Below are 25842 nucleotides of genomic sequence, written 5' to 3'. Positions count from 1 at the left end.
CAGATGCCTTTCCAAACAATGTATTTACAATTTTCCACAATGCCTTTTATTTTGTCTGAAGAGTTTCATCATCTTCATAGTTCATTCATTTATTACTACAAGCAGTATGAATAATTTTCTTAGTAGAAATGCTTGAGTCTTCCATAGCAGTGCCTTTCTTCTATGTTAAAAATTGATTATTTAATGAATTTCTGTTAATTTATCTCTCTGTACTTGCTGAAAGGTATCTGAGAGCTTAGAGATAAAGTGTACTCTTTGGAAACTTATCTAGAGTACTTCCATTTCTTCTATAAATACCACAGATGATCTTCAGTTTTCAGAAAGTTTTCATCAATCTTGAATTGGCTTCCACCCTAAGGGAGATAGCTCTACAGTGTGTGTCTGACAATCCCAACACACCCGTGGAATTTTGAGAGAAAAAAATACGTCCCCATTTCTACATAGGTGGGAGGTGCAAAGAATTTTAACTGCCTCAAGGTATACCCTATTAAACTTGTATTTTGCAAGAAAAAAAAAGCAAAGAATGTTCCTTTGAGAAATAAACTCAGTCTTTTCAGTGAACCAGATGAACGTTGGAACCACTTCCCCTTACCTGTCAATTTGATTTGGAGTGAACTTTAATCAGGTTTCTAACATCCTCCTGCAATCTTAAATCTTGATCTTGTGATTTATTTTTATTTTTCCACAAATCTTCTAAGCTTTCAAAAAGTCTCCATCTGCTTGTTTATACAGAGACTTTCAGAAAAAACATTACAACTTAACTGAAGTAGTGACTACTTCAGTGACGCTGAAGGGCTTTAAATCAGTCTTCCTTTGGAAGACAGCTCAGTTAAATACATTAAAGACACTTCTGTTGTGAATGAGTGTGTCCACACCATGGTTGAATACTGTTTAAATTACCCACTTAAGAAGTTTAATTTGGATCAAGTTTCCTTGGTGTTTCTGCCGGCACTGTCCCTCTCCCTGTTGTACCCCACGTAGTATATCAGCCCACATCATACAAGAGCCCACTGTGCACCCCTGTGTAGTTCACAGCTGATATTTCTTGGCTCAAGTGAGATGTAAAGTAACTAAGAGTATAACCAGTTATTGCCAGTACATGAAGCCAGGCTGCCATCATCGCCATTACTGCAGCAGTATGCATAGTCTCAAGCAGAAATCAGAGTCCTATTATAATAGAGACTAAATGAAAACAAATTAGCTGGCTCTTGTACAGTGAGCAGAGTATTAACAGCTGCTAGCTAGGCTGGGCTGGCAGTGAGCTGCAGGAATATTGGCGCTCCCATGGTCCAGAGTGGGAGAGCCAGGCTTCTGACTTGCCTGGAAGAAAAAAATGTGACAATTTCTAATCTATGCTAGATCAAGTGGCCAAATCAGCTGCAGCTTGTGTGACCAGCAGCATTCAGAGTAATGCTAGCTGCCCAATCTGAATGCTTTTATTCATGGAAATATGCTTACAAGAAAGCCACACTGTGCTGCTTTGCAGTCTACATCTGGTTAAGTTATACTTTCCTTCCTAGTTAAATGCTCTGGGAATTACCTGAGGCTTATTGCCTTTTTGATCTCTTTCAAAATTCAGTGAAGTCTAATATGGCTTATAAATGATTTTCTTGCCCTCCATTCATTGATTTTTCTCTCCTTGGGGAAAAACAGAAAACCCTACAAAGTGGAGAGAGATAGTTCATTGCTTTTTTTCTCGTATGTTTTACCAGTTGAAGACCAAAAATATGAAGTAAAATGCAGGTTCTTCTATTTGAATGCAATCTCAAAGGTTGTAGATGTCAAACTAGAGCATAGCTTCAAGGTTTTGAATAGACTGGTATCTTTTCTTTAAGAAAAATGCTACCTATGGGCTTGATTGGTTCAATAAGTAGTTTGTATTAAACTATCAGCCTTGTAAAAGGAGCAGCATAATGTACAGAAGCATTTAGTGATGAAATAGAGGTAAGGCTCAGGCAACCTAGAAAATATTTTCTAGGAAATGCATATTCACCTGGGGTGAATCAGCAAGACCATAGTGGGTAGAGCCCTTATTCACACCTGAATTAATGAGCTTGACAATGTAAAAAACCATAGTAAATTTTTCACTGTGTTTTTTTAATACTTGTATGTTCAGTTGTTGCACATAGTAAAAGATTTTGCTTTAAATATTATAATGGAACCAAGGCACACGAAAGATCTTTATTCAGCATGGGCAGCTTTATAAATATGTGGAAGCTGAAATCACTGAACCCTTTCCAGTTATTTAAATATTACTAGGAAGAGGAACATTTTTTTTTTTCCATTTGGTTTTGACCTACTCATTCTGATTATACTTTAAAAAACAAAAAAAAAAACAAAACAAACAAAAAAAAAAAACAGGCAATCTTAACAGAGAATACCAAGTTATGAATACCAGTGTCTTAATAAAGCAGAAAGGGACAAGGGCAAAGACAAGGAGATAATAGAGAAAGTTCTGAGTTGTAATTCTTTGTCAAGTAAATTAAAATCCCCTACTTTTATTAAAACCTAATCTGTCTGGAACTGCTTTGCATTTGCCATTGGCTAAAAGAGTACACACTGGGAATGCATGCAGTGCACTCACGATCAGCTGACGTATGGCAGCTTCATGCCCAGAAGTAATTTGTTCATGTGTTTGAGACATCTGATACAAACACGAGGTATTTATGTACCAGAATGAAAGAAAAATTATATACACATACACACACATATGCACACACACACACACACACACATATATATATATATATACACACATATATTCAGTCTTTTTTCCCTATCTTCTTGAGACAAAATAATCACTTTTGGAAGTTCAGAGTTGGGTAACATATACTGGATATCACCATAATGAAGCAAAAGTTTCTTAAAACCTAGTAGGGTTTTATATTACTGGTCTTGACTGTCACACTTTAGCAGGGTAAGGAGAGCTACTGTCAATATAGACTTCTTTTATACCTGTCTCAAGTCATGATCTGTCTGCCAAAACAAGGCATGAAAGTAGCCTCATGAATTATTATATCCAGCTTTCCTTGGAAATTATGCTTTAGTTGATCTGCACTGTTTAAAGTGTCCATTTTGCAAAAGGGAAAACCTGGGGCAGCATTGTTAATATCAACACTATCTCTGGGTAATGCAGAATGAATTTGTGTTGGGACAAAACAGCTGCAACAAAGGCTGTGTTGAATTGTACTGAATGTTTCTGTTCCAGAAAATCTTAGCTTCTTAATCAAACAAACCTGTAATCTATACAAACTTCGGTTTTCCTATCTAATATTGTAGTTTAAAAACAGTCTTTGTTGTTTTCCCTATTTAGTGGTTAATGCAGTTGGTATGATTGCCTCAATCAATCTCAATCTCAATCTCATTGCAAAGAGTAATATTTTCATTGGTCACCATTTGTTCAGTGTTTAGATTGTCTTGTATTTTAAGAATTGCTATAAATTTAAAATTGTGTGCTTGTGCACTTCTTATGCCTCAGAAATCTACCTGAGCATTTAATACTAATTAGCATTAACAATGACTGCTTATATCCAAACACTGCACAGGTATTCAATTTTCAACTGGAGATTTATGAATGACAAACAGTTCTGTCTCAACCACTTGGTGACTGAAATGAATTTTATAATAGAAATTGACATATAGCTCATTGATTTAATTGGAGGTTCAGGAGCTTTCTTGCAGGCTGACTTATTTAAACAGACGAGACAGTGACAGAGGCCTGGTCCAGACCCTACTTAATGCAAATTATACCAGAATATAATCAGAATAATAAAAGTGTTGGAATCAGAGTGGTCAACATTGAGATATATCCTAAGTGGGTGGTAACCTGGTAATAACCTTTGTTTATTCTTGACTGCTTGTGTTGATGAGTTTTGGAATGATTTATCTTACTCTTGTCATTTTTCCCACAGAGCCGCTCAGAAATTGAACCTGTCCTCCAAAAAGAAGAAGCACAGGCCTTCTGCATCATCTGTTCCTGAGTCTCCTCTCTTCACTACCAGCTTCAGCAGTATCCTTCAGGCTTCCCCACCCCCTGCACCACCTTGTTTGTTGAGAGCAGTCAGCAAAGTGAAAGACACCCCTGGTGTGGGCAAGGTAGGCATCTCAAAACTCTTATTATCTATGGGAGATAATTTTCCTTTCTTCGGGTAAAACATCCAGTGAATTAGAGGAGCGTGTCCTTTCTTGCATGAAGTATACGATTGGTCCCTGCACATGGACAAAGAACTGGCAATATTAATTACTTAAATGTGTGAGCTAGTGATTGGGTTGAAGTTGGTCTTGAACACAGGCAGCCCTAATTGTGCAGCAGTAAATTTTGAGCTCCTAGTTACACAAAGTGCAGTTGCACTGGAGCCTCTATGTTACCTAGTGGTGATGATGTCCATTCTGTTAGCGTTTGTGGTGTGGGCTGGTCCCTGTGGCTGTGTTTTAACTGTGTAGAAGGTGCTTGCCATGGCATATTCCAGGTTGCTGATGCCCTTGTTGTTCAGGCTGGTATCTTCACTGAACAACTGTAATTTACTTCTGACTCATGTTTGACTCATCACTGGCTTTCTTCCAATACAGTCAGGACAAGGCTTGGTCACATACCTGAACAAAGCCTATGCTAATAATGATTAATTACTCCTTTTTTCCTTCTGTCATTTTACTTCCTTCCATTGTCTAGGGTTGTGTCCTCTTAAGATACTGTTTAGGTGCATACTTGTGATGGAAAATGGTTGAAACAATGGAGAAGGTGCCTATATATTTTGCTATTACTATCTAATTTGTCTGAATGGCCTTTATTCCCTGTCACAAATGGAGAGCTTGGTGCATTACATCTGGGAATGAGTGCGTATAGTTGCTGAGGACAGCAGTTTTTTTAATCAAGGGATTTTCTTATGCAAGCATCTGTGTACATGGCTTTTCCATATTCATTGGATACAAAGCAGAGACAATGAGTTTGTTGCGAATCTTTTTGTTTAGAAGAGAAACTGTAATGCATAATTTAGGAGTACTGAGCATAGGATGTGCTTCAGCATTTCTGTTGCTGATTCTGGACGTGAAATTGCACAGTTCTCATTTTTCATAGAACAGTGGTATTACTTTTATAGCTGCTCTGTTCCCATTTGAAAAGAGTATATAGGGTTCCCTTTCTGCAGGTTCCCTTTCTTTCCTCTGGCCTGCACAAAAGTACATATCTGTCACAATGTGATAAAAATAGTGATGGCTACTCTGATTTCAGCAGGAAGAGGGATAAGCTTGGACCTGTTGGTGTAAGAACCTGCAAAGGAAAATAGTTACAACAGAACATCTCCTCTGAGAATTCTTAAATTTCTGTGCTTGAGTCTTGCAATATCTGAATACAAATAAAATTTCGATTGAACAATCATGGAGGATATATTCAGCAAAACAAGGGACTAATTTTCCTTGTTGAAAAGCATGGATACGTTTCCAGTTGGTTTTCACCCTTCCTGAGAAAAGGGTTTATATTCCTGCACATATGGAAATTTGTGGAAGGACTATAAGCTTATCCTGGACTTTTCTTGCTCCTCTTATCTTTGATTTCTAGCAAACAAGTCTTAGAAACCAGTTTTACAGTATGCCCAATTTGTTCCTCCACCAATACCATATGCCAGAACAGGGTCCAGGCTTTTCAGATGTATAAGTAAAACAGAAATTTTGCATTCCAGCAAAATAAAGAGCTAAAAAAGTATTTAAGAAATAGTTAAGAGTTTAAAAAAATGTTTTAACATGACCTTATCCAAAGTAGGAAACCAAATTGGATTAGTTCATGTAACCATAATAGAGGAAGTTCCTTCTTTCACAGAATCACAGAATTGTAGGGGTTGGAAGGGACCTCTAGAGATCAGCAAGTCCAACTCCAAAATTTCCCCACAGTGTTCTCATTAGCAATAGTATGTCTAGCCTGCAGTGTAAGTTCTGTTCCATTTTTTACCTCTATGATTTCTTCTAGTAATTCTGTATTTATGTAATTCTGTAAGTATGATCTAAAGTTCATATAGTTTCATCAGTTCCCCATCATATGTAGCATAATTTACATTTTAATATGTCTGAGTTAGGTGTGAGACTTAGTAAGTGAGTAACTGCTGGATAGCAATGTAACATAACTGTCTGAATGGGAAAGCTTCAGATGAAGCAGCGGAATTCTTGGCTTGTTTGCTTTTAATTGCTTTAAATTTTTGTTGTTTGTTATGTATCTTATGTTCAACTTGGGCATATGTTTTGATATGAACGTGCAAAAATCTGTTAATTTTCTCAGCAATTCCTTTCATATAATGTTTTCTCTAAGTTTATAAGTCTGTCATTTGTGGACCCATGAGGAAGAACTGGGTTTAGGAAAGCTAATATTTATTTTCATTAACTTTTTTTTTTTTTTTTTTTTTTTAATTTCTATTGAAATAGCATGTTACCAACAGTCCCAGTGTGATAAAATTCTGGTTCACTTTGGGTTTGAACGGACTGGGAATTCTCTAGCAGGAAAGTTCGTTACTGGAAATCCTGGCTCAACAGAGTTGGAAGGCTAGGACTTGCCAAAGTCCTATGTTTCCAGTTCCCAGGAATGCCAGCATACAAAGAACCCCTGAACTGGCTTCCAGGAAGGCAGGGTCTTAGCTGTGGGACAGGGACCCCAGCACAGAAGTGATATGTTACTGACTTGCCTTCAGCTTGAGACCTCTCTGTTTGCCAGGGTTGGTGGATACCAAAGAAGCTGCACAACAGAAAGTTGGGAACTTTGAAGCATAGATCTTCAATTAGTAGAATTTACAAAGATTCTACTCTTGTTTCAAAATTGATGACAAAGATTCACATAAAGTTCTAAAGTTGCTTAGGAATGGATCAACTGTCTTGTACAGACATTTTTTTGAGCGGGAAGATTCTACTATCAACAAAATTTTTAAAAGTTAATTAGCCAGCTCAGTTAGTATGGATATGGATAAAACTGAAAAGTCTGAAGTGGCAAAGAGAATACAAGGGCTGCTCTGAAAGTAATGTCTACTGTTTTATTATGTTGGTACATGATGTCAGAGGCAGATGTTGGTGGTATGACAGTAGGTTTTGAACCTTTTACCAGTATTCCATTACGTGTTGTTGCTGTGTGACAAAGGGCAGTCTGACAGAATGGCGTCTGACATAGAAGTGCAAATGACGCAAAGGTGTGTCATTGAATTCCTCCATGGGGGAAAAAATGGTACCCAGTGACATTTATCAACACTTGCTGAATGTTTCTGGAGCTCAAACAGTGGATGTGAGCACAATGAGGTGGAAGGTTGTGCATTTCAGCAGTGGTGACTGCGGTCAGTTCTGCGAGTGCAGGTTTTTACAAGTATAGTATACGGACTTTTGTTATTTGCTGGCGGAAATGCATAGGGAATGCTAGCATTCAGCTTTGCAAGAGGAGGAGGAGGATGAAATAATGAAAATCGGCATCTCACTTTGATGTTAGATACACCTTTGACCCTAGTGGAAATACAGCATTGTCAAAGCAAAGTAGTAAAGGATCTAATTTCCAGAATCTCTCCCCAAAGTAAACATTTGTGACCATATTGCAAATAAATTAGCAGTGGTGCTTGTACAAGTTGTGACATACACATTTGCTTTGGCTTTGCATTTCCTGGCAAAGGGAGCTGATCCCCAGGGAAACAGTCTGTTGTTCCTTACAGGTTTTTTTTTCATAGCTCTGTTTTCTTTTGGGCTGAATGACGCTCCTGCTCTGTAAGCTACCACAGCCTAAGCATCACTTTTTCTTCTCTCTATGCTGCCTTTGAGTTATTGAATTCTGAGCTATTGTGTAAAGGAGAGTGGCAGATTTCTTTTGCTGGACTTAGACAGAGTGGCACTATTCTGGATGACTGTACATGCTATTTCCCCAAGTCCCCTCATTTTCTAGAACATACTCAAGCCTGTTTTGTTCTTTCTGACAATGGGCCAAGAAATAGAGGGGAGAAAAAGCAGGCTTTCCATGCAGGAAAAACAAATTATTCCATGACTCAAGTTTCCTTGGATTTGCTCCCCAAGCTGCTTCCCTCTTTCTCCCAACCCCCATGTTATGTTAAACAAAAAGTAAACTAAACCAGATTTTTTTTTTAATGAAAACCTGAAATGTTCTTTCTGTCTGAAACCATGTTTTGCTGACTCTCCCATTCCCTGTAAAAAACAGCTCAAATGAAGAATTTTGCTGCCAGCCTTAGTAAATGGGTTGTTTTCAGGTGGCACAGAGTTTAGGATGAATGGATGTGGTCTCTGTGCTTTCTTTCATTTATTATTTTCCTATGCATACTATTACGGAACTCTGCCACTGAAAGGTATTTGATATGTTTGGGCAGAGAATAACTGAACTTCAGTTACATATTATTCTTCTCTGTGAATTATTTGTTGGTGCTTGTTAATCAGAAAATAAAACAGCAGTGTTTGCCCATAAAAATCACCCCTCTGCAATGGACGTTAGGGGGAGAAGCAAGTCATCACTGAGGTTTCTTTGGCAAGTCACTTCCAACCTATTAGCAAAATGGACTGAAATTTGCAATACTGTGTTTACTTCTTATTTTTCTGTAGCAATGGGATTCATTTTTAAAGAGCCTAGTCCCATTGTGCTAGGTAATGTATAAATTCAGACAGGAAAAAACAAACAAACAAAGCCAACTGTGAAAAAAGAGTTTCTGCAGGGAGGAAGACCAGACAGACAGAGACGGAAGGCAAGAAGAAACAAAGAGATATTATTGTTCATCTTCATAGTGGTGTCCTCAACCCGTCAACAGTCTAATATTAGATACCTCTTGCTGAGTTTTGGTTGGCATTGTAGAAGAGAGATGATTAAAACCTTTGAAAGGGGGTAATAGGTTACACTGCAGATACTTCTGAGGAGCTCTTTCTGAGTGTGTAGGGCAGGGTTAGGAGGCAGCACAGACAGAGCTGTTTTGATAATCTACTGAGTGAGAGATGCAGGAGCCATTGTTCTGGCAGGGACTGAGCATGGAGACCGTCCTATCTAGGAAGGGCCGTGAGTGAGAGGTGAACAGCAACTGTGGCCAAATGCCAGGGATGCTTGCAAGATGCTGGCAGGTGAGCTGGCAATGTGATAGACACTCCTGAACTGTTCTTCTTTCTCTGATGTCTATTGATGACATACTAAAGAAGATCTAATTAAAAAAATATATATTTTTAGTGCTTGGCCTGTAAGAATTTAATCTTCCATTAAGTAGTATTGTGTTAAAAATCAAAAGATGGTCTTATGTCATACCATCCCACTTTGCATATTGAATAACATACTATTATTCTTTTGATCCAAGTGGCTAATGAAGAAGCAGTGCTTTGCAGTTACTCCATTTAAGGAAAGTGATTATAAAAGGAATGGATCAAGTATTTTTAATACTATTCAACTCCTTTACAAAGTAGTACAAATTCTTGCATGCAGATGGACAGAACCAACCAACGTTAGTTTTCTCTTTTACACCACCATGATCTTTCAGGCAGGACTTTGAATCCTTCATCTGTTTTAGGGCTTTTCTTGATTCTACAGTACCAAGCTTGCCCAGGTTTTTCTTTCTGCTTCTCCACTTGAATTTCTGTGCCTTTCTTTTGTCAGTGCCAAAGGTAACAGTGAACAAAGCTTCACTGCTCAAGCCATCCTGGTTTCTGAGTAGGTTCAGAACTGTCTTTGGAGGAACAGAAGTAAATGCCAATTCTCTGACTTTGCAAACTCTTTTTTTCTCAGCTAGCAACTGCTTTAAAATAATTTATTGGACTTTTCACTAAATAGGGCAACAATTATTGCACTGGCCTTGACATGCTTTAATCCAAGTTTTAACAGTACAGTACGTATGTTAATAGTAATTATTCTGTTGGCCATAGTCTGTATGAATCATAATTTGAACAATATTTGTCAAAATATGTTTTCATAGCTGTGTTCAATCTTTGTATCAGTTCAGTGAATCATGATTGCAAAGATGACTTGAAGGGAGCAAAATTGGTGCGTGTTTTGACTAAGCTCACAAGAGACAGGAGACATCCCTTTTTATTCTGAGAGTTTGCATTTTGACCATCTGATGCAGATGTTAGGATTATTTTTGCAACATTACTGTATACATTAAATAGATGTCTATGAAAACCTGTGTTGTGATCAGCAAAAAAGCCAATGCAACTTACTGCAAGATGCGTTCTGCAGCTCATTTTACTGCCATCCATCTTGAAGCTTTTTCAGAGAGAAGCAGTTCTCTTCCCTTTGCAAAGTAGTGGTTCTCTCTCCTTTATCACTCAGGTGTATAGGAAGAAAAAGTTAACTGTTACATGATAAACCCTTTATTACAAAAAGCAATTTCTGAGGTGGAAGCTGTTTTTGTCCAAAGTTACCATGGTTACTGAAAGGGGGAAAAAAAGAATGATCCCTTGAGGCGTTTAAAGGAGACATATGTGTTCATCATTCTTGTCAACATGATTGTTGTATAAATTAGTTAGTTAGTTCCACTTGGAATTAAATCCAGATAGCCTTTTGCCATTCAGACAGAGTTGCTCAGAACTGGGAATTTTCCTCTTCAAATGTTTCAGCAGATCCAGGCAGAGGCCTTTTTGCACTTCAATTAGATTTCCGCTAGGTATCCTTTTTTTCAAAGGAGTTTTAACACCTCAGGCTGCTGTAAAAGAAAGATGAGATTAATAGAACCTGCAGGAATTACTATAAAAAATAATTGTTTACCTCATATTTTTAATGCAGTTATTTTGTCTTTCTCTAATGTAAAGTCAGTTGTGGTTGTGCATGTGCCATTGCAGGAGTCTGTCAGATTACATTTAGGTTGGCTGCGAGGTTGAAAGAAAGGTTTTTTGAAGAAATTTCCACCCAGTCACGTTTTCACACTTTAGAGAGTAAATGCTGTTCCTTCTCTTTGCAAAGCATAGAAGCTGCTGCTTCATGGGAAACAAGGAGTACATATCAACCAAGCTTGGTATGGGAAAACCCATCCCTCTGTCCACAACAGACAGAAATCTTGTGTGGAAAAGCAGGGCTGCATTTCTGCCACATAGTCTGTCCTGTTTGGGAGGGGATTAGGTCTCAGCCCATTAATGAGCCAGCCTGTGGACAAGCAATTCATTTTGGCCCACCTACATGCAAGCTGTTGAAAGCTTGAGAAGTGGCCTGGCAACTTGTCACTCCAGGTAGCAGGACTGCCGAGGTTAGTTGGTGAGGAGCAGATCCTGTAAAGATGGAAGTGGTTTTCTAGAGCATTGCATGTGCATGGAAGGGAATGGAGCTGACACCAAGGAATATGCTTATATCTGCATTGGGGAAGTTGGAGGCAGGATCCACATGCTGTCCTTACATGTCAGTCCACAAGTGGAGCAGTTCTGTTATATGGTGGTATGGTTATACGCTCAACCAATTCAAGTACTGTACTTAGATTCTGCTATCTATTTCTTTCTTTGTTTCTTATCTTCCATAAAATAAACATTTCTCTTTTCGCTGGGAGAATTAAATGAGCAAGAAAGAAAGTTTTTTTCTTGAGAGAAACCTACAGCCCTTAAATGAAGCTCCTTATTGAAAAAAGCGTATCTATTTCCATATGTTATTGTAGCAGAACTAGTACTCTTATTTGAGCATCAACTGTCAGAGATAATGAATATGGGTAACAGTGTTGCTCAGTAAACTTATTTTTGCCTCAAAAAGTAATTAAAAAAATGTTATTTTTAGTGACAGCTTTCTATATCTGTTTAGAAATTGTAGTTATAGGTGAGCTTGTGAGCACAAGAGATGGCGGATGTTGCCAGATGGAATTGAAAGAGAAAATAATAGCAAAATGGGGTACAGCTTTTCTCTGATTTTATCTGCCTGTTAGAAGAATCAATCCTTTCTGTGGTTGCTTTATAGTACTTCACTATAGTACGCTTCACATGGGGAAAGAGCTGTAAAAACTTAATTGTGTAATGTTTGCATTGGCGTGTTTTGCTGAATTTTTTTGTAAACATTGAGTATCAAAAGAAAAAGAGATTGCTTAAATCAATTCAGGCTGGTGGCACAAAGTTTTGCACATTCCTGAGTGACTGTATGTATACAGTGCCCCCTGCATTGTCATGGATGTATGATTTTATGCACAACAGTACTTGACTTTTTGGCAACTTTGTTCTTATATCAAAGTCACTTGTTATGAATGATCACAATTTATTAGGAGCTTTGAAGCACGTTCAGATGGCTCAATTAGTTTTGGCTTTTCCATTGTTGTGAACCTTCATTAGCTGCAAAAATCTTTAACATTGATCACATGCTAAGTTGAAAAGTATCACAGCACAGTGGCCACACTTTAAAATCTCATAAACATTAGTGTTTATGCAATTGGAGTGAAAACTACTGGAATTTCTCTGGAATAAAAACTTTTTTTTTAAAGACTGATTTCTTCAATTGTTTTCGGAGGTATTGTATTTCCGTTTCCTCTGCTTTTCAATTTCACTTATACTGCTTGTTGATAATTTTGGGCTTCATTTCAAAGACTCAGTAATGCTTTCTGAAATGTCCTCTGCCCTTCCCCCCTCCAAAATATCTCACCCCATTAAATTGCTGTTTAAATCCATGAAGAAGAGGTTAATATAAATCAGGAAAGTCAAGGTGAAAGAAATTTAAAATTACAAAGGTGTTTCTCAGTCAGTGCTGAGCAGGGAAGCTAAGTGCTGAACAAATTGCTTAAATCTGGATCCCAGTTAAGTTTTCTTAGATCTTATGCAAACTGCAGGCAGTGTACTCTAAATTCTCAACTGTAGACCTTACTACATTTTTTTTTTTCTCTTAAAATTTCCTAAAACTCTTCTCCTCCCCACTTTTCCTTTTGTATTTGTCTCCTCTCAGCATGTGTCCAAAAGTAGAGCTCAGTGGGGACACTGCAGAGGCTCTGCTGCAGCACTGATGTAGCATCATGGATTAATGATTGGGCTGAGCCTCCTGATTCAGCTGCAAGGTTGTTCTGCTTTCCATTATCCTAAAAGGCTGGGTTTTATCTCATTTATCAGATAAGACATTGACTTAAATAGATAACCAGCCCAAGTGAGAAAGAGTCTAGTGTGAACTCTATTGTAATACTGGAAATACCATTAGATAGAGCTCTTTTAATTTACTGTCTTTTTCACCTCTTTGTTTAAGAATCAAACCAATTTGGGGAAATATCTCATTGGATACATTTACCTTATTTACCTCTTTATTATTATTATTTTTATTTTTTTATAGAAAGCTCTTTCTTCACGCTCTAAGTCATTATCTCTCTTTTTCCTCACTGTTTAGAGCCTCAATTATTCCACTTTCTTAGGCTGGGATTCATGGTGCTAGGTTAAGTAAATTGATTACTGCATTTCTGATCGAAGCCAGTCGTATAAACTCCTCCTATGGATGAATGGAGAAAAATGCTGCCTCTGTTAGGATGGGCAGACTTGCCTACAGGATGCTTGCTTTATTTTGCAATTGATTGCAAGGGTGACTTTAGACTAACTTTAGAATAACTATTTTTACTCCCTTAAATAAGGTGAAAAGAGTCACTATTATGAACGTGTCTTGTGTTCTGCTCTCAAGCTGTAACTTCAACATGAAAACAGATACCAGGAGAAGTAATAGGAAGGTACTTGCAGAAATTTATTTCTGCCAGGATGGACCTGTAAAACTGGTTGTCTGATTTTTGATATGTAACAGTATTTCAGTTATACATAATAAAGGCAAAACACAATTTGACCTAATCAAAAGGAGATTAGAACAATTTTTAAGGTCTCTGTCCCTTAAAACATCTGTGGATCTCAGAAGTGATAAATTGAGCAAGAGGGATGGACGGGGATGTTATGCGTGCAATACACACTATAGACACGGTGTGTATAGATGCATCTTCTAACATACATAAGTGTGCATATATGCATGTAGATATTCATCTCTACCTTCCCTCAGCACAATGGGAAAGCATTGCAAAGATCTCTGTGTGGTTAACAAGTTACCTTAAAAGTTGAGAGAATAACTAGCTATAGATTTGCATTTGTTTATTAGCTAGTGGATTGTTTTAAAAGGAAGAGTTTGGTGTTCTCTTTTAAGATATTCCCAGTAACTTCTCATGCATTTTAACCAAGAATGTTACCCTTCTTGCTTAGGTCAGTCCTCCTCTACATTGCATGATTTTTCTCTTATGTGGTGATTGAAAATTCTCATACAAATGGCAGCATTTTATATTACATTCTCTAGGTATCTGTGAGGCTCTATTACCCTTCTGTAGATTTCAGTTGGCCTCATCCATATTAATAGCTGCTGGATTTTTTCACAGATCAGCTCAATTTATAATATTTGTTCTGAAGGGCAGATGCTTAGTTAGAAAAAGATGTGGTGTTGAAATGCCGTGTGTATTAAAAGGCCAGGAGAAATTCTGTACATTCATAGCAGCACATATTCTGTTACAGAAACAGAGATGTGGGAAAACTTGAAAATTTTTGATCCTTTCTTTCTTATCTCCTTTTTTTCCCACAGAAAATATAACACAGGTATTTCCAACTGTACAATGTAAGCCTAACTATCTTTGCTGTAATTAACGTCTTGCCCCCTTCTTCGACCATTTTGTATTGCTGGGGGATTAGCCAAATACAGATCTTGATTTGCAGCAGAATTTTTTTTTTACTAGCTCAGCACCCCAGCCCAGATTCTAGAAGCAGCACGGCTAAAGTAGCTGCCTCCTTCTCTCTCTCCCCAGGAAAATACCTCAAAGATTGCATTTTTGTCTTTAAAATTCTGTCAGCTCTGAGGAGCAGTGCTAAGGTATGTGCTGGCAAGAGATCTGACAGAGGCACCGAGGCTGTGGGTTGCTTGGCCACACACAGAAGGAGAAGGCATGCACCCTGATTGATAACAGCATGTGCAGATGTGATAAATGTGAGGAGACCCAGACTGCTTTTTGGGAAGCTGAACAGCAACACAGACGAGGACGTGGGACTCCCCCAGGGCTCGTGCTCGGTGAGCAGTGGAAGTCATGAATCTCTTTGGATGGAAAGGCGTTATTCATCATAACGACTATTATGCCATGTGGGGCATTGCTGAAATGGAACACCATCGTGCGATTTCCTATCTTATCAGGGTGTATTAATAATGCAGCAGTAATAATAGAAGCACAAATTAAAAATAACTGGATGGGCAGATAAGCAGAATTCTTGTGATTAAGGGGATCGGGAATTGCTTCAAACAGTTAATTGCAGATCAACACAGAGGGAATTTGCATTAGCTATTTTGCCTTTATTTTTTTTCTTACTCTTCATTTTATCTCTGCAAGCATTATTTCAGGGGCTTTTACAAAGAGACAAATAGGCGCACTATTTCCTCCCAATTTTAGACTATCCTTTTTTTATCTCCAAAGAAATGAAGTATCTTTTGCTGATCCATCTAATTCAGCAGAGACTAATAATGCTGAATAAGAAGAGTATTCTGATTATTAGCCTTCCTCTACATAAACCGCTTATCATTTTCTCCTCCCACTTCCAGCCCACAACATAAAGGCAGACAAGACGTTACAAATGTGAAATATTCAGGCTTTGGAATGAATTGACTGTTCCCTGGAGGTCTGTAAGCTCCTTTTTAATCACAGCAGCATGAAATCCCTGGTGTCCTCAACTCTCTTGGGTTAGAATACTTGGGCTGAGAAGAGAGAAATGTGAGCAATCGGTTATCCAGCACCTGGTGACTGTGGTCTCCCTCTTTCCTTTCTTGTGCAGTGCATGTCTGTCTGCTGCTGGCCTGGTAGGGTTTTACCTGATTTTAGGACTCTGCAGCATACCTTTCAATATTATTAAAATAATGACTAGTAACCTTCCTTTGGTCACCTGCTGGGTACCAAAATGTGCTTTTTCTTAAGGCTTGAAACTACCATTGCTTTGATTTCAAGTCCTGTTTTCAATATACTCTAATTTTGCTTTACAATAGGATAGGTGATGGAGCAAGTGCAATGTACAGCTGCTTTGCACAGCTTCGTGCAAGCAATGCTGACCCAATGAGATAAGGCTAACAAGCCCATTTGATTAAGTGCCTGATGTGGTGATGGAGCAGAAGCTTAGCAAAGGACTGCAGCGCAAATGTTACTCCACCATTTTTCTGGAAATTTGTGAAACTAGCAATATTGAAGCTCAGTGTCAAAGAGTATACATCTTTTGTTGTCTTGCTTTTACCATGATTCTAGTGGTCCAAATCTTAAGGTGATGCAGTGCAAGGAGGTAAACTATACTGGCCAAATGAGAAGTGGGCAGACTCCATTCACCTGTGCTTACTCTTGAAAAAACGTGTGGAATGCTTTCTTATTGTTAACTAGATGACTGAAACACTGAGCATATGAATTAAGGTGGGTGGTAAAATTTTTAGGGATCATAGCCTACAAATAAGCTGAGTGTCTGTGTGAAGATAGCTGCTGACACAGTCCACCAATCCAAATCCAGACTCTCTTCCTTTCATTTCCTCCCCAGGAAGGGGGAATGATTCACAAATGTTTTCCATCTAGCTGTCCACTTGTCTGATGCACATCTTATTGCCACTAACTGCCTCTGATGTCGCTTGCTGATCTCAGTTTGGCTGTTGCAGCTCTACTGATGGACATTGTTCTGGCCATCACTGCATCCTCAGTGCTCTTTCTACCTGTGTCTGTTCCAGTCTGAGGAATGCATCTTAAATATTGATGCTCCTTATCATTTCAGCCTCTTCCCCTCCTTATTCCCCCTATGTGATTTACATATGCATCAATAAAAGTTTTCTTTTTTTCATGCATCTGGAGGGTGGAAAATGGAAATGCATAGTCAGTCACCAAAAACTGGAGATAAAGCATGCAAATTGAATCTGCTTTTCTCATATGCTCGGTCTGTAAATTCTCAGACAATCATCCCAAAACAACAGTTAATCAAACATTCCTTGTTGCAAGGTATTGACATCCTCTGCTGTCTCTTGAGGACAGACTGTGGAGATTCGGTCAGACCTGCAGACTGTACCAAAGAATGAGGTCATTAATATTTCTTTTTAAAAAATTTCCAGTTACTGTCTAGACAGCTAATGTGGGTGGGTGCCTAGCCTGCAGATATGTATATAGAAATATATATTGTTTTCTCATGCTGTTTTCTCTCAGTGAAGCTTTTGTCTCTCAGTGGGTTGTGGGTGGTTTCTGTTTGTTTGTTTGTTTGTTTTTGTTTTTGTGATTTTCCAGTTTTGCATGCCTGTTACACAATGATGTATATCAAATTGTCCTAGAGCATATGGCTAGAGAGGCTATGTCCTGTCTAAAAGATGAGGTACAAAGCTCAGATTTCCTTTCTCTGCAAGTTACACTTACATTTATCTCTCTCAAGCATCTTTCCACTTATGTTTAACTTTTTCCCTCATGGTCCAATTATTTTTTTTCCACTTTTATTTTCAGTTTACTACTGTAAGATAGAATATTCAACAAATTCCCTGCCCCCTGTTGGAAAACTTCTAAAAATATGCAACTAAGTAAACACGTCCGTTACTTAGTCCAGGATCAAATGACCTCAAAAGACAGATAAAGCTGAGATAACACGCTCTCTCCCTCCCTTCTCCCTCTGCCTTAATCCTAAAACACTGCTGCCCATCCATACCCTTCATTCATCTCCTTGGAGGAAGGTTAGCATTCTTCCTTAAACAGCAGGGTCAAAGTGCACACCTTACACTGCAGTGCACTTCCTTGTTTTGAAGCAAGTGAATCAAGTCCAACTGATAAGAAAATCAAGCCATGAATAGTTAAAAGCTGGCAACTGATTTTCATACTTTCAGGATACTAACCTTTCATACTTCATAGCAAGCAGTATTTTCAATAAATTGTGGAAATGCAACAAGTTTTGTTTCTGAACTGGAAGCTAAATTGAGTATTTGTCATGCAAGTGTTATCATTTGAAGTCACTTTCTTTTAAGATCAGATGTCAAAACAGTCTTCTGAGTGGAATATAAAGGCTTTTATACCTGTGTAAGGCTTTCTGAACCAATATGAACCCAATTCAACTGCAATTCTCACAAGTAGAAAGCAAATGTTGCAATGAGTGCTTCCTGATCACAGTGTGCTCCAGCTACTGAGACTTGAAGAATGGAAAGGTAAAATGTAGCTTGCTTTGCCTGGCTATGCAAGCCTTGCAGATTGCTGGCAGATCTGCTGCCCTCCACTCACGGTAGCATTGTGTGTGGTAACTGAATTTCAAGGAGTACATGGGACAGCAGTCACCCCATAGTGATCAAGGGACCCTCAATCAGCTGCCCTTTCCTGTGTGGCATTGTGCAGGAATTCTGTTCTTTGGATCCTCAGAGAGATGTTATGCTGGAAACAAATTTTTCAGGGAGACCATGGGAGCATTTTATTTCAATATTTTTTTTTCACATCCCCAGATGGAAACAGAATGGAAAGATACTTTCTCAAAAGAAAATGGTAGAGGAGAGTTTTAGACTCTGATATTTTTCAAAATTCTGGCAGCTCAAGATTGAGAGCAGTGGAGGGAAGGCTGTTGGTGGTCTTTCTCTGAATTGACAAATAGATCAGAAAAACCATAATATGAATAAGCAGTCTTGACTGAGAGCCTAAGATTAAACAGGCAGAGACACTAAACAATCCTCTTGCCCCTTGAAATGGCCCCGGCTAAATAGAGCTGAGGTATGTTAATCGGTAAATTGATCTTAATACAGATTATGCTCGGTACCTGGTCTGTTTAGAGAAACATTTTGGCCTCCAAAACTGTCAGCATGGCATCTTCTGTAGCATTTAATTTACTTCATTAAAAAATATTATAAAAATAAATCTTGCTTAGTGCATGTTGGGTGGGGTGTCCCAGCAATTGTGCCTTCAGCTCAAATCCTAACCTGTGCTTGCAGAAGTCGAACAAAAACACCTCTGTCATACTGTCGTACAGAGCTACCTTTTAATTTACATAACCCGAACAGCTGCCAGAGACCACATCAAGTTCAAGAGTAACAGGGAGGAGGAGGAAGGATGAAGGGATTATAGTCTGGCAGGAAGAGCTTCATGTTAATTGAGATGTTAATTTGCATTTGCTGATATTTAGTTGAGTTTGGAAATAAAGGCTTTTGTAACTCCATAATATACTTAGTTTTTACTTTTGCTTCTGCTTTTTTTCCCCCCTACTAGGAATCCAATTTGTCTTTGTTTTACTGATCTTAGGGGTAAGACAGATAGGGAAAGAATCAAACCTTCCTCTCAATTCAAACTGAAAAAAAGAACAGCCTTACCCTTAGCTCCAGTTAGACATGCCTTTGTCGTTGTGATTCAGACCTGATTCCTTTGAAGAATTTCTTTGAGTCACCATTAAAAATGTCACAATAGAAAGAAGGTAAAGAATGAACGGAAAATTCTTAGACCTTGCCTGGCTTAGTACTTTGCCTTAGCAGAAAGTATACAAGGTGACAGTTAAATCATTATCAGAGACTAAGGAATACTTTTTATGTTGTTGAGTAAATTGCTTCATTTCACTGCTGATGTTCATCAGACCTTTAATTTGTGGATTTTAACTTACAGTTCTTGGGTTTACTGTCATCTAAATTATCAGGGAGCAGAAGCAGATGAGACAATACAAAAAAAAAAAATCACAGATAATAGAAGGTAGTGTAATTGAATCTGAATTAGATACAGAGTACAGGTCAGAGATGAAAGCAGCAAAGTGTAATCATGAAGTGTTCCTTGGAAATAATTCTTCCTTTTGCCTGTCTGCTTTTTGTCTTTAAAAATAGTTGTAATTAGTGCAGATGATGAGATGCAGAAAAAAAGATGTCACGAGCAAAGGAGACAGACAACTAAAGTATCAAAAGTGTAAATGGAGGTGTCTTAAGGACTAAGGTCCTGTGCTCAAATGCTTTCTTCTGTTGTTGTTTTCAGCTGCTCCATATCACAAATATCCAAGGTTTTTTTTTGTTTGGTCCAACAGAAGTTACAAGGATATTTCTGATATATTTGCATTGATTCTGCTTTAAGCCCCTGAATATTGTTCTCAGAGGACATTCATTGCTCTGTGCCTTTGACAGACAAAGAAAAATAATTTTCAGCTGAGAAATTAGGTGCTTCTGTGGACAAGCCTTTTAGAATAGTGTCTGCCGTCAGAAAGGCTAATCGTCTAAATGATAGACATGCATGGTTGACTTTCCTCTTTATGCTGACTTGATTGAGACACGATGAGCATTCTGCTGGCCTTTACAGTGGATAATTTTGTTAGAACAATAACCTTCAGGAAAGGCTTTTATACAGCAAGGATGACAAGTGTGGCAAATTGCTTACAAACCCCAGACCTAGAGGCTTCTCTTTCTGAAAGCTGCCAGCCCACAGTGCAGCAATGCTCCAAAGCTGCTGTAGAAAGTGCTGTAGAAAGTATCCTCCCCCCCCCCCTTTTTATTTTCCCCTCAACTCTTTGTTTATTTTCTCAGAAGGCTTGTTTTCAGAGGGCCAAGAAGTTTGGGAGGCCCAGAGTACATGAAAACTGAACAGAACCAAGTGTTCCTGATGAGAAATGCTTGTTATTATACCAGCAGGGGCAGAAGTGATCAACTCTTGATTTACTAAAGTAGGGCACTATTGTCTCCCTTCCATTCAATTTCTGTTACAGAAATGTTGTCTGTGCAGCCTCCCGCCCTCTAGTTTGCTTGCTTTTTATATTTCTCGCTTTTGATGAAAGCAGAGTGCAGCTGCTGAAACCATCATATTTCATGGCATTTCTCATAGACTTTGTAGTAGCTGCAACAGAAGTATATAGCTTGTGGTGAGCTGTTCTTCTGATAATGGTTAGGGCTCTTGTTCTAATTGCTTATGGTATCATAAGCAGAATGGTCTCTGCAATAAAATGGAGAGACAGGGCAGCATGTCATTACCACAGTAGGTGACAGATCCCAAAGGATTTATAATCTAATTTCACTTCCTTAATGACTGTGATATTTAGGTCTTCCACCCTGCCCTTTTGCTGTCTGTGCCTAGTTTTCAGGATGCAGTATCGCTCTCTCTGTACATAACACATCCCCTGACCACATCTTGTTTTGTGCCTTATGCCTTGGCTTCCAGAAATACGGTCCATCCACAATATTTTTCTCAATGCCACTTTTTCCCTCTCCCCCATTCCCCTCAGAACTTCCATCTGTGTTGTCTTCCTTTTTTTTTTTTTTTTTTTTTTTAATCTGCCATTTCCTCTTACACCAATCAGTGTCTTTACTCCCATCCAGCTTTCCCAGTGCAACCTGCTGACATTACTCTGTTATGAGAGGAAGGTGTCTGAGCCATAGCTGAAAACTGTGATTGAGTAGATCAGGGTAGAGCTCTGTGAGAACGACTGCTCATCAATACCTACTTAGGTCTGGTAAAGATCTGGTACTAATATCTTAGATGCTTGAGTCTGGTTCACCATGTCTCATTTTCTTTATTGACTAGATAGGACAAACAAACAAATATTTGGTTTCACCCTTGTTATGTGAAAAGAGATATACAGAAGAATTGTAATTGGCTCAGATGCCATTGATGCAGTAACAAATGTCTGTATTATCTCCTACTTGAGATATGACTTGCTAGAAACAGTGTATTAATGGACTTATCAGAGACAGAAACTTCCCACCTGCTCAGCTAATGCTGCTGTTCTTTCTATGCAACCAGGGTGATGCTACCAGCTTCTCATTACCTCCCTTCCTGACCTCTCTATTGTCATCTTATGTGAGGATGGGCTACCATTTCTCCCATAACACTTTTTATTTCGGCTGGTGCCATGATCTTTACTGTACCTTTAGGATGATATTTATATGTTACAAATTACATTTAACTCCCACACTGGTTTCTCTTTTCATAAACAAGCCTTACAAAAATCTCTGTGTTAGGCAGCTACATATAAATTTAAACCTTTTGTTTTGTTCATTGAGGATTGGGTAAATGATGGATTGCAATAATAAAGTATACCAGTATATTGCTGTATATAAACTGGTCCCTTATGGTATAATATACCTCTTTTCAGCCTTATATCAACAAACTGTTCAACAAGGCATTCATTTAGAAAAAGGAAAAAATATCACCTAGTCTGAAAGTTAAAGCCTAGAATTAGTACACTGTCAGGGTTAGCGAAGTATACGGACACTTCTTTGTCTAAACAGTGTGCCAAGGAGAAAAAGGCCAGAAATAACCCACCTGGAATGTGGAGACTTTGAGACTACAAATGGAGAACCTCATTTTCACTTCTACAGAGAGTGTGCTGGTTTTTTCAGAAAGCAACAAAAGCTGAATAGGCTCTTCTGGCTTATATACACAGTGGGACACAGCAGAGTTCTCATGCTTTTCCAGTTGTACATAACTGTAGATGTTGTGTCAGGCTGTACGATAATAATTCTAGAGAATAATTCAGGCAAATCTTGACTTTTCCCAGCCTACCCTTCCACATCAAGAGAACTGTTGTCATGCAGAATTGAAGTAAATCATGGCTTCTATTGCAACTCTCCAGAGGTTATCAGCACAGTTAATTCATGTGTTGTGGATATTGTTGGAGTTGATATCACATCACAGACCAGAATTTATTTATAATATTGGTTTGGAAGTCAGATAGAAATTTATACATATTTGAAACAAAACCAGAAAACAACAACAAAAAAACAATCTTCATCGTTCCAAAGCCAAAAGAGTAGTAGTGGATTTTCTGTCATTAAACTGACAGGATGTTACAGCTACTGTAAGTAACAATACTGCTAAACTCTTTAGGTCTCTCTGATGTACGAACCAAACAAATATGGATTAACTATTTTCCTGTGATGTGGCTTGAACTAACCCAGTGTCCTCTGACAACAGGAGAAGGCCTTAATTAGAATATTTTGGTTTCTCCTCTGAATGTTCTTTGGTTTCTCAGAAATCACTTCTCAGCTTTATGGAGTTCAAAGTAATATTTAAATCTGTTACCTGAATAATGCCTGGGAACATCTGTGCAGAGTTTATGTTGGGATGTTGGAGTTGGATGCCTGTCCTTAGGGACAAGATTTGGACTGGAAGAATTTGGAAGGTACTAGGAACAATATTACTCCTTAGACTTGAAAGTCTGCAGACTTGAAAGTCTACTGTGCCACGATCTTAGGCCCTCATGTGCTTCACTTTATACAGGAATGATGTGAGGGATAACAGGGGCTCTAGGTGGATCCTGACCTTCCTCTTGCACGTGGTTTGTTCACAGTTGCAAGAGCAGTACAGATGTAGGACTGCTCTGGTGTTCTTTCAGTGCCCCTTCCTGCAGCCTTTGCTTTTTGCCTGAGAGAGCGGCACGTACTTTTTCAGCATTTTCTTTTCTCATGACATGCCTTTAACACAGTGATCCCATCTGGGGCTGGGCGTTCAGAACAGATTTCTCAGATATGCTGCTGTACCTTGGGAGACCCATACTTTGTGGCTATTATGTGAAGATTAGATTCAGCAGCTCAATGACTTTGTCAGGCTGCTGCAGTGAAATGGAGAAACTGAACTACTTTCTGAGGTTGACAGGCAGACAGACTGCTAGCAGCCATCTGAATTGAAAGGTTTCATCTTCACATTTTAACAAAAAAACTGGAAAGAAAGTATTAAAAGTGACAGTCTTGGAAGTCAGGCTTTCTCGTACTCTGTGCAATCATTCTTCCCCAGATATCATTATAATTTTCAACAACTAACCACTCCTCTGTCTGGTAATGTCACCTTTGCAATCTTCTGCCCCTTTTGGTCTTCAAATTTATAGCAAAATTGTTAGTGATTGGTGGGAAGAAGAGGGAGAGGAAGAAGAGATTGAACAGAAGAAGCAGTAGTAAGCTACTTTCATAGAATATAGGCAGGTTGGTAGCTGAATAACTTCACTGAAATCATCTTGTAACAAAGCAAAGGACTGCCTCTGAACTTAGATGCCTGAAAAGCCTCTATTCTAGCTGGGGCTGGGGTTAGCTAATGAGTTCTCAAGACCGTCTAGAGGTGTCTCCTAAGTACTAGGTGTTTGAACTTGTTAGGATTTTCAATGTGTATTTGAAAATTTGCAATGCTTTTAATCTTGGTGCTCTTCCCAGAAATCCATGTTTACAGTTCCAGAGACTTTCCACACTTTGGAAGAATCTACATCTGGTCACATAGCACCTAAATGTGGTTGCACTGCCAGAGATGTGCCAAACAATTTTAACACGGCTTAAGATCTAAGGAAGCTTGTCAAGTCTCAAAGAGTGTGTGAGACCAACTGCAGCTGAACCTCTTCTCAAGCTCCCCTGTGGCCAGGGCTTTATCTCCTGGTTCTGAAGCCTAGTGAAGCCTCCTTCCAGCTTTCTGTCCTGTAGACTGGAGTGCTAATTTGCAGTTCCCAGTGTGGTGGGCCAAGGTGTGAGAGATGGGGCTGAGACGTACACATTTCATGGTCTGACTCCGGGCTCTCGTATGAGTAGATGTTCATCCATGCTGTTCTGTGTGCACAGAGTGCCGGTATGTGACTTGAGATGTAGAACTACATGCATTGAGATGGAAGAAAGCAGAATTAACCAGACATCTGTTTTTTGACTCCCTCAACAGACATTTTATTCCTCCTGGATAGACCCATGTAGATTTTCTCTTAACTCTTTCAGCACTTATTTACTTTACAGTCTTTCACCAGTCTTCCATAGAATTTGTGAATTTGGCTCCGTCACAGAGCTGTGAGGTTTGGGCAGCACAGACTCAGAGGAAGGAAGAATAGAGAAGAGGGAAAAGGAAGTTACATATGTCTGTATGGAAATTCAAAAACTCTTTATTGGGTGAAGGGCAATATTTAATTGATGCACAGTAATTTCATAGTGTAAATGGTCATTTCAAATGAACTCACACTAGAAAACAAACTCCCCATTTCTTTTCCCCCTTTTTCATACATTTGAAACCATCTGAGAAGGGGCTGTATGTAAAAGTTTTGAAGATTCACAGCTTGGTAGAGTTAAGATTGATTTTATATTTTATGTAGACGTATACATCCACAGACAGAAGCTAACTCACTGTAACAGTCTATAATAAATGATTTTGATCCAGAGATTCAGTGTAATTAAATTAGCCTTTTGCCTCGCAAGCACTTCATAAAAGTTCTGTTAATACAATGTGAAAGACCTGGTATAATAAAAAGAGGAATTTATTGTGGACTGAAATTGTTAAAAAAAAAAAGAAAATCTATTATTTTTTAAAGTTCATGGCAATAAATCCACTCAATAAATTTATTTTCCAGCTGGTCACAATAAGAGTGGTAAACAAGAAGCACTCAACCAGTGGTCAGTCTCCATGTTTTTAGAGCAGTACTTCTCTACAGCTCTCAGATGAGACAGATTTCTGTTCCATTATGCACTGAAAAACTGATATTCAGTAGCAGTTATTGTTGTCATTTTTATCTTTGCCATCAATGTGTTCAGTGCTGATTCAATGATCCTGTTTTCTAAATCAGTCTAAGAAAACAGATTACATGTAGGACCAAGATATGGACGAGGTTCAAATAGAGGAAAAGAGTCTGAACTGTGGCATAACATATGGGTGAGAGAACAGAAGAGCATGGCAAGGGTCTACTTCTGCACCCATACTTGGCTTTAATATCAGCCTAATTTGTTCTCTGAAGACATTTGGAAAATCCTCCTTGATGTCTGATGACTGTTCCCTGTGGTTGATGTCTGATGACGTTCAGTCGTTCCCTGTGGTATCAGTGGAAGGTATGTTGTGCAAAAGACAGCCCAATGCGGAATGTTTATTTTGTTTTAAGTGTAATTTACTATTACAACGCTGCTTTTTTCACTGAAATGAAGTGCAGCCTAGTTGATACAGCATGAGTTTGTCTTGAAAGCAGACAAATAGCACAGTAAGTTAATGCCATAGTCTATCTCTAGACATCTGGGTTCAC

General features: G+C 38.6%; 1 protein-coding gene across 1 annotated transcript in view; it reads left to right on the top strand.

Annotated features, from left to right (window-relative positions):
• Window positions 1-25842, top strand: part of KIF26B (kinesin family member 26B) — a gene marked incomplete at both ends in the record, with an annotated part of 191690 nt that overhangs the window by 86446 nt on the left and 79402 nt on the right. The window contains one exon of the mRNA XM_079550307.1: window positions 3912-4095. Within this exon, the coding sequence (XP_079406433.1) occupies window positions 3912-4095 (184 nt within the window). The remainder of the gene's footprint in view (window positions 1-3911; window positions 4096-25842) is intronic.

This window comes from Tetrao urogallus (genome assembly GCF_951394365.1).
Source record: "Tetrao urogallus genome assembly, chromosome: 2".
NCBI lineage: Eukaryota > Metazoa > Chordata > Aves > Galliformes > Phasianidae > Tetrao > Tetrao urogallus.
Note: the sequence above shows the minus strand (reverse complement) of the source record. Positions and strands in the feature narration are given on the sequence as shown.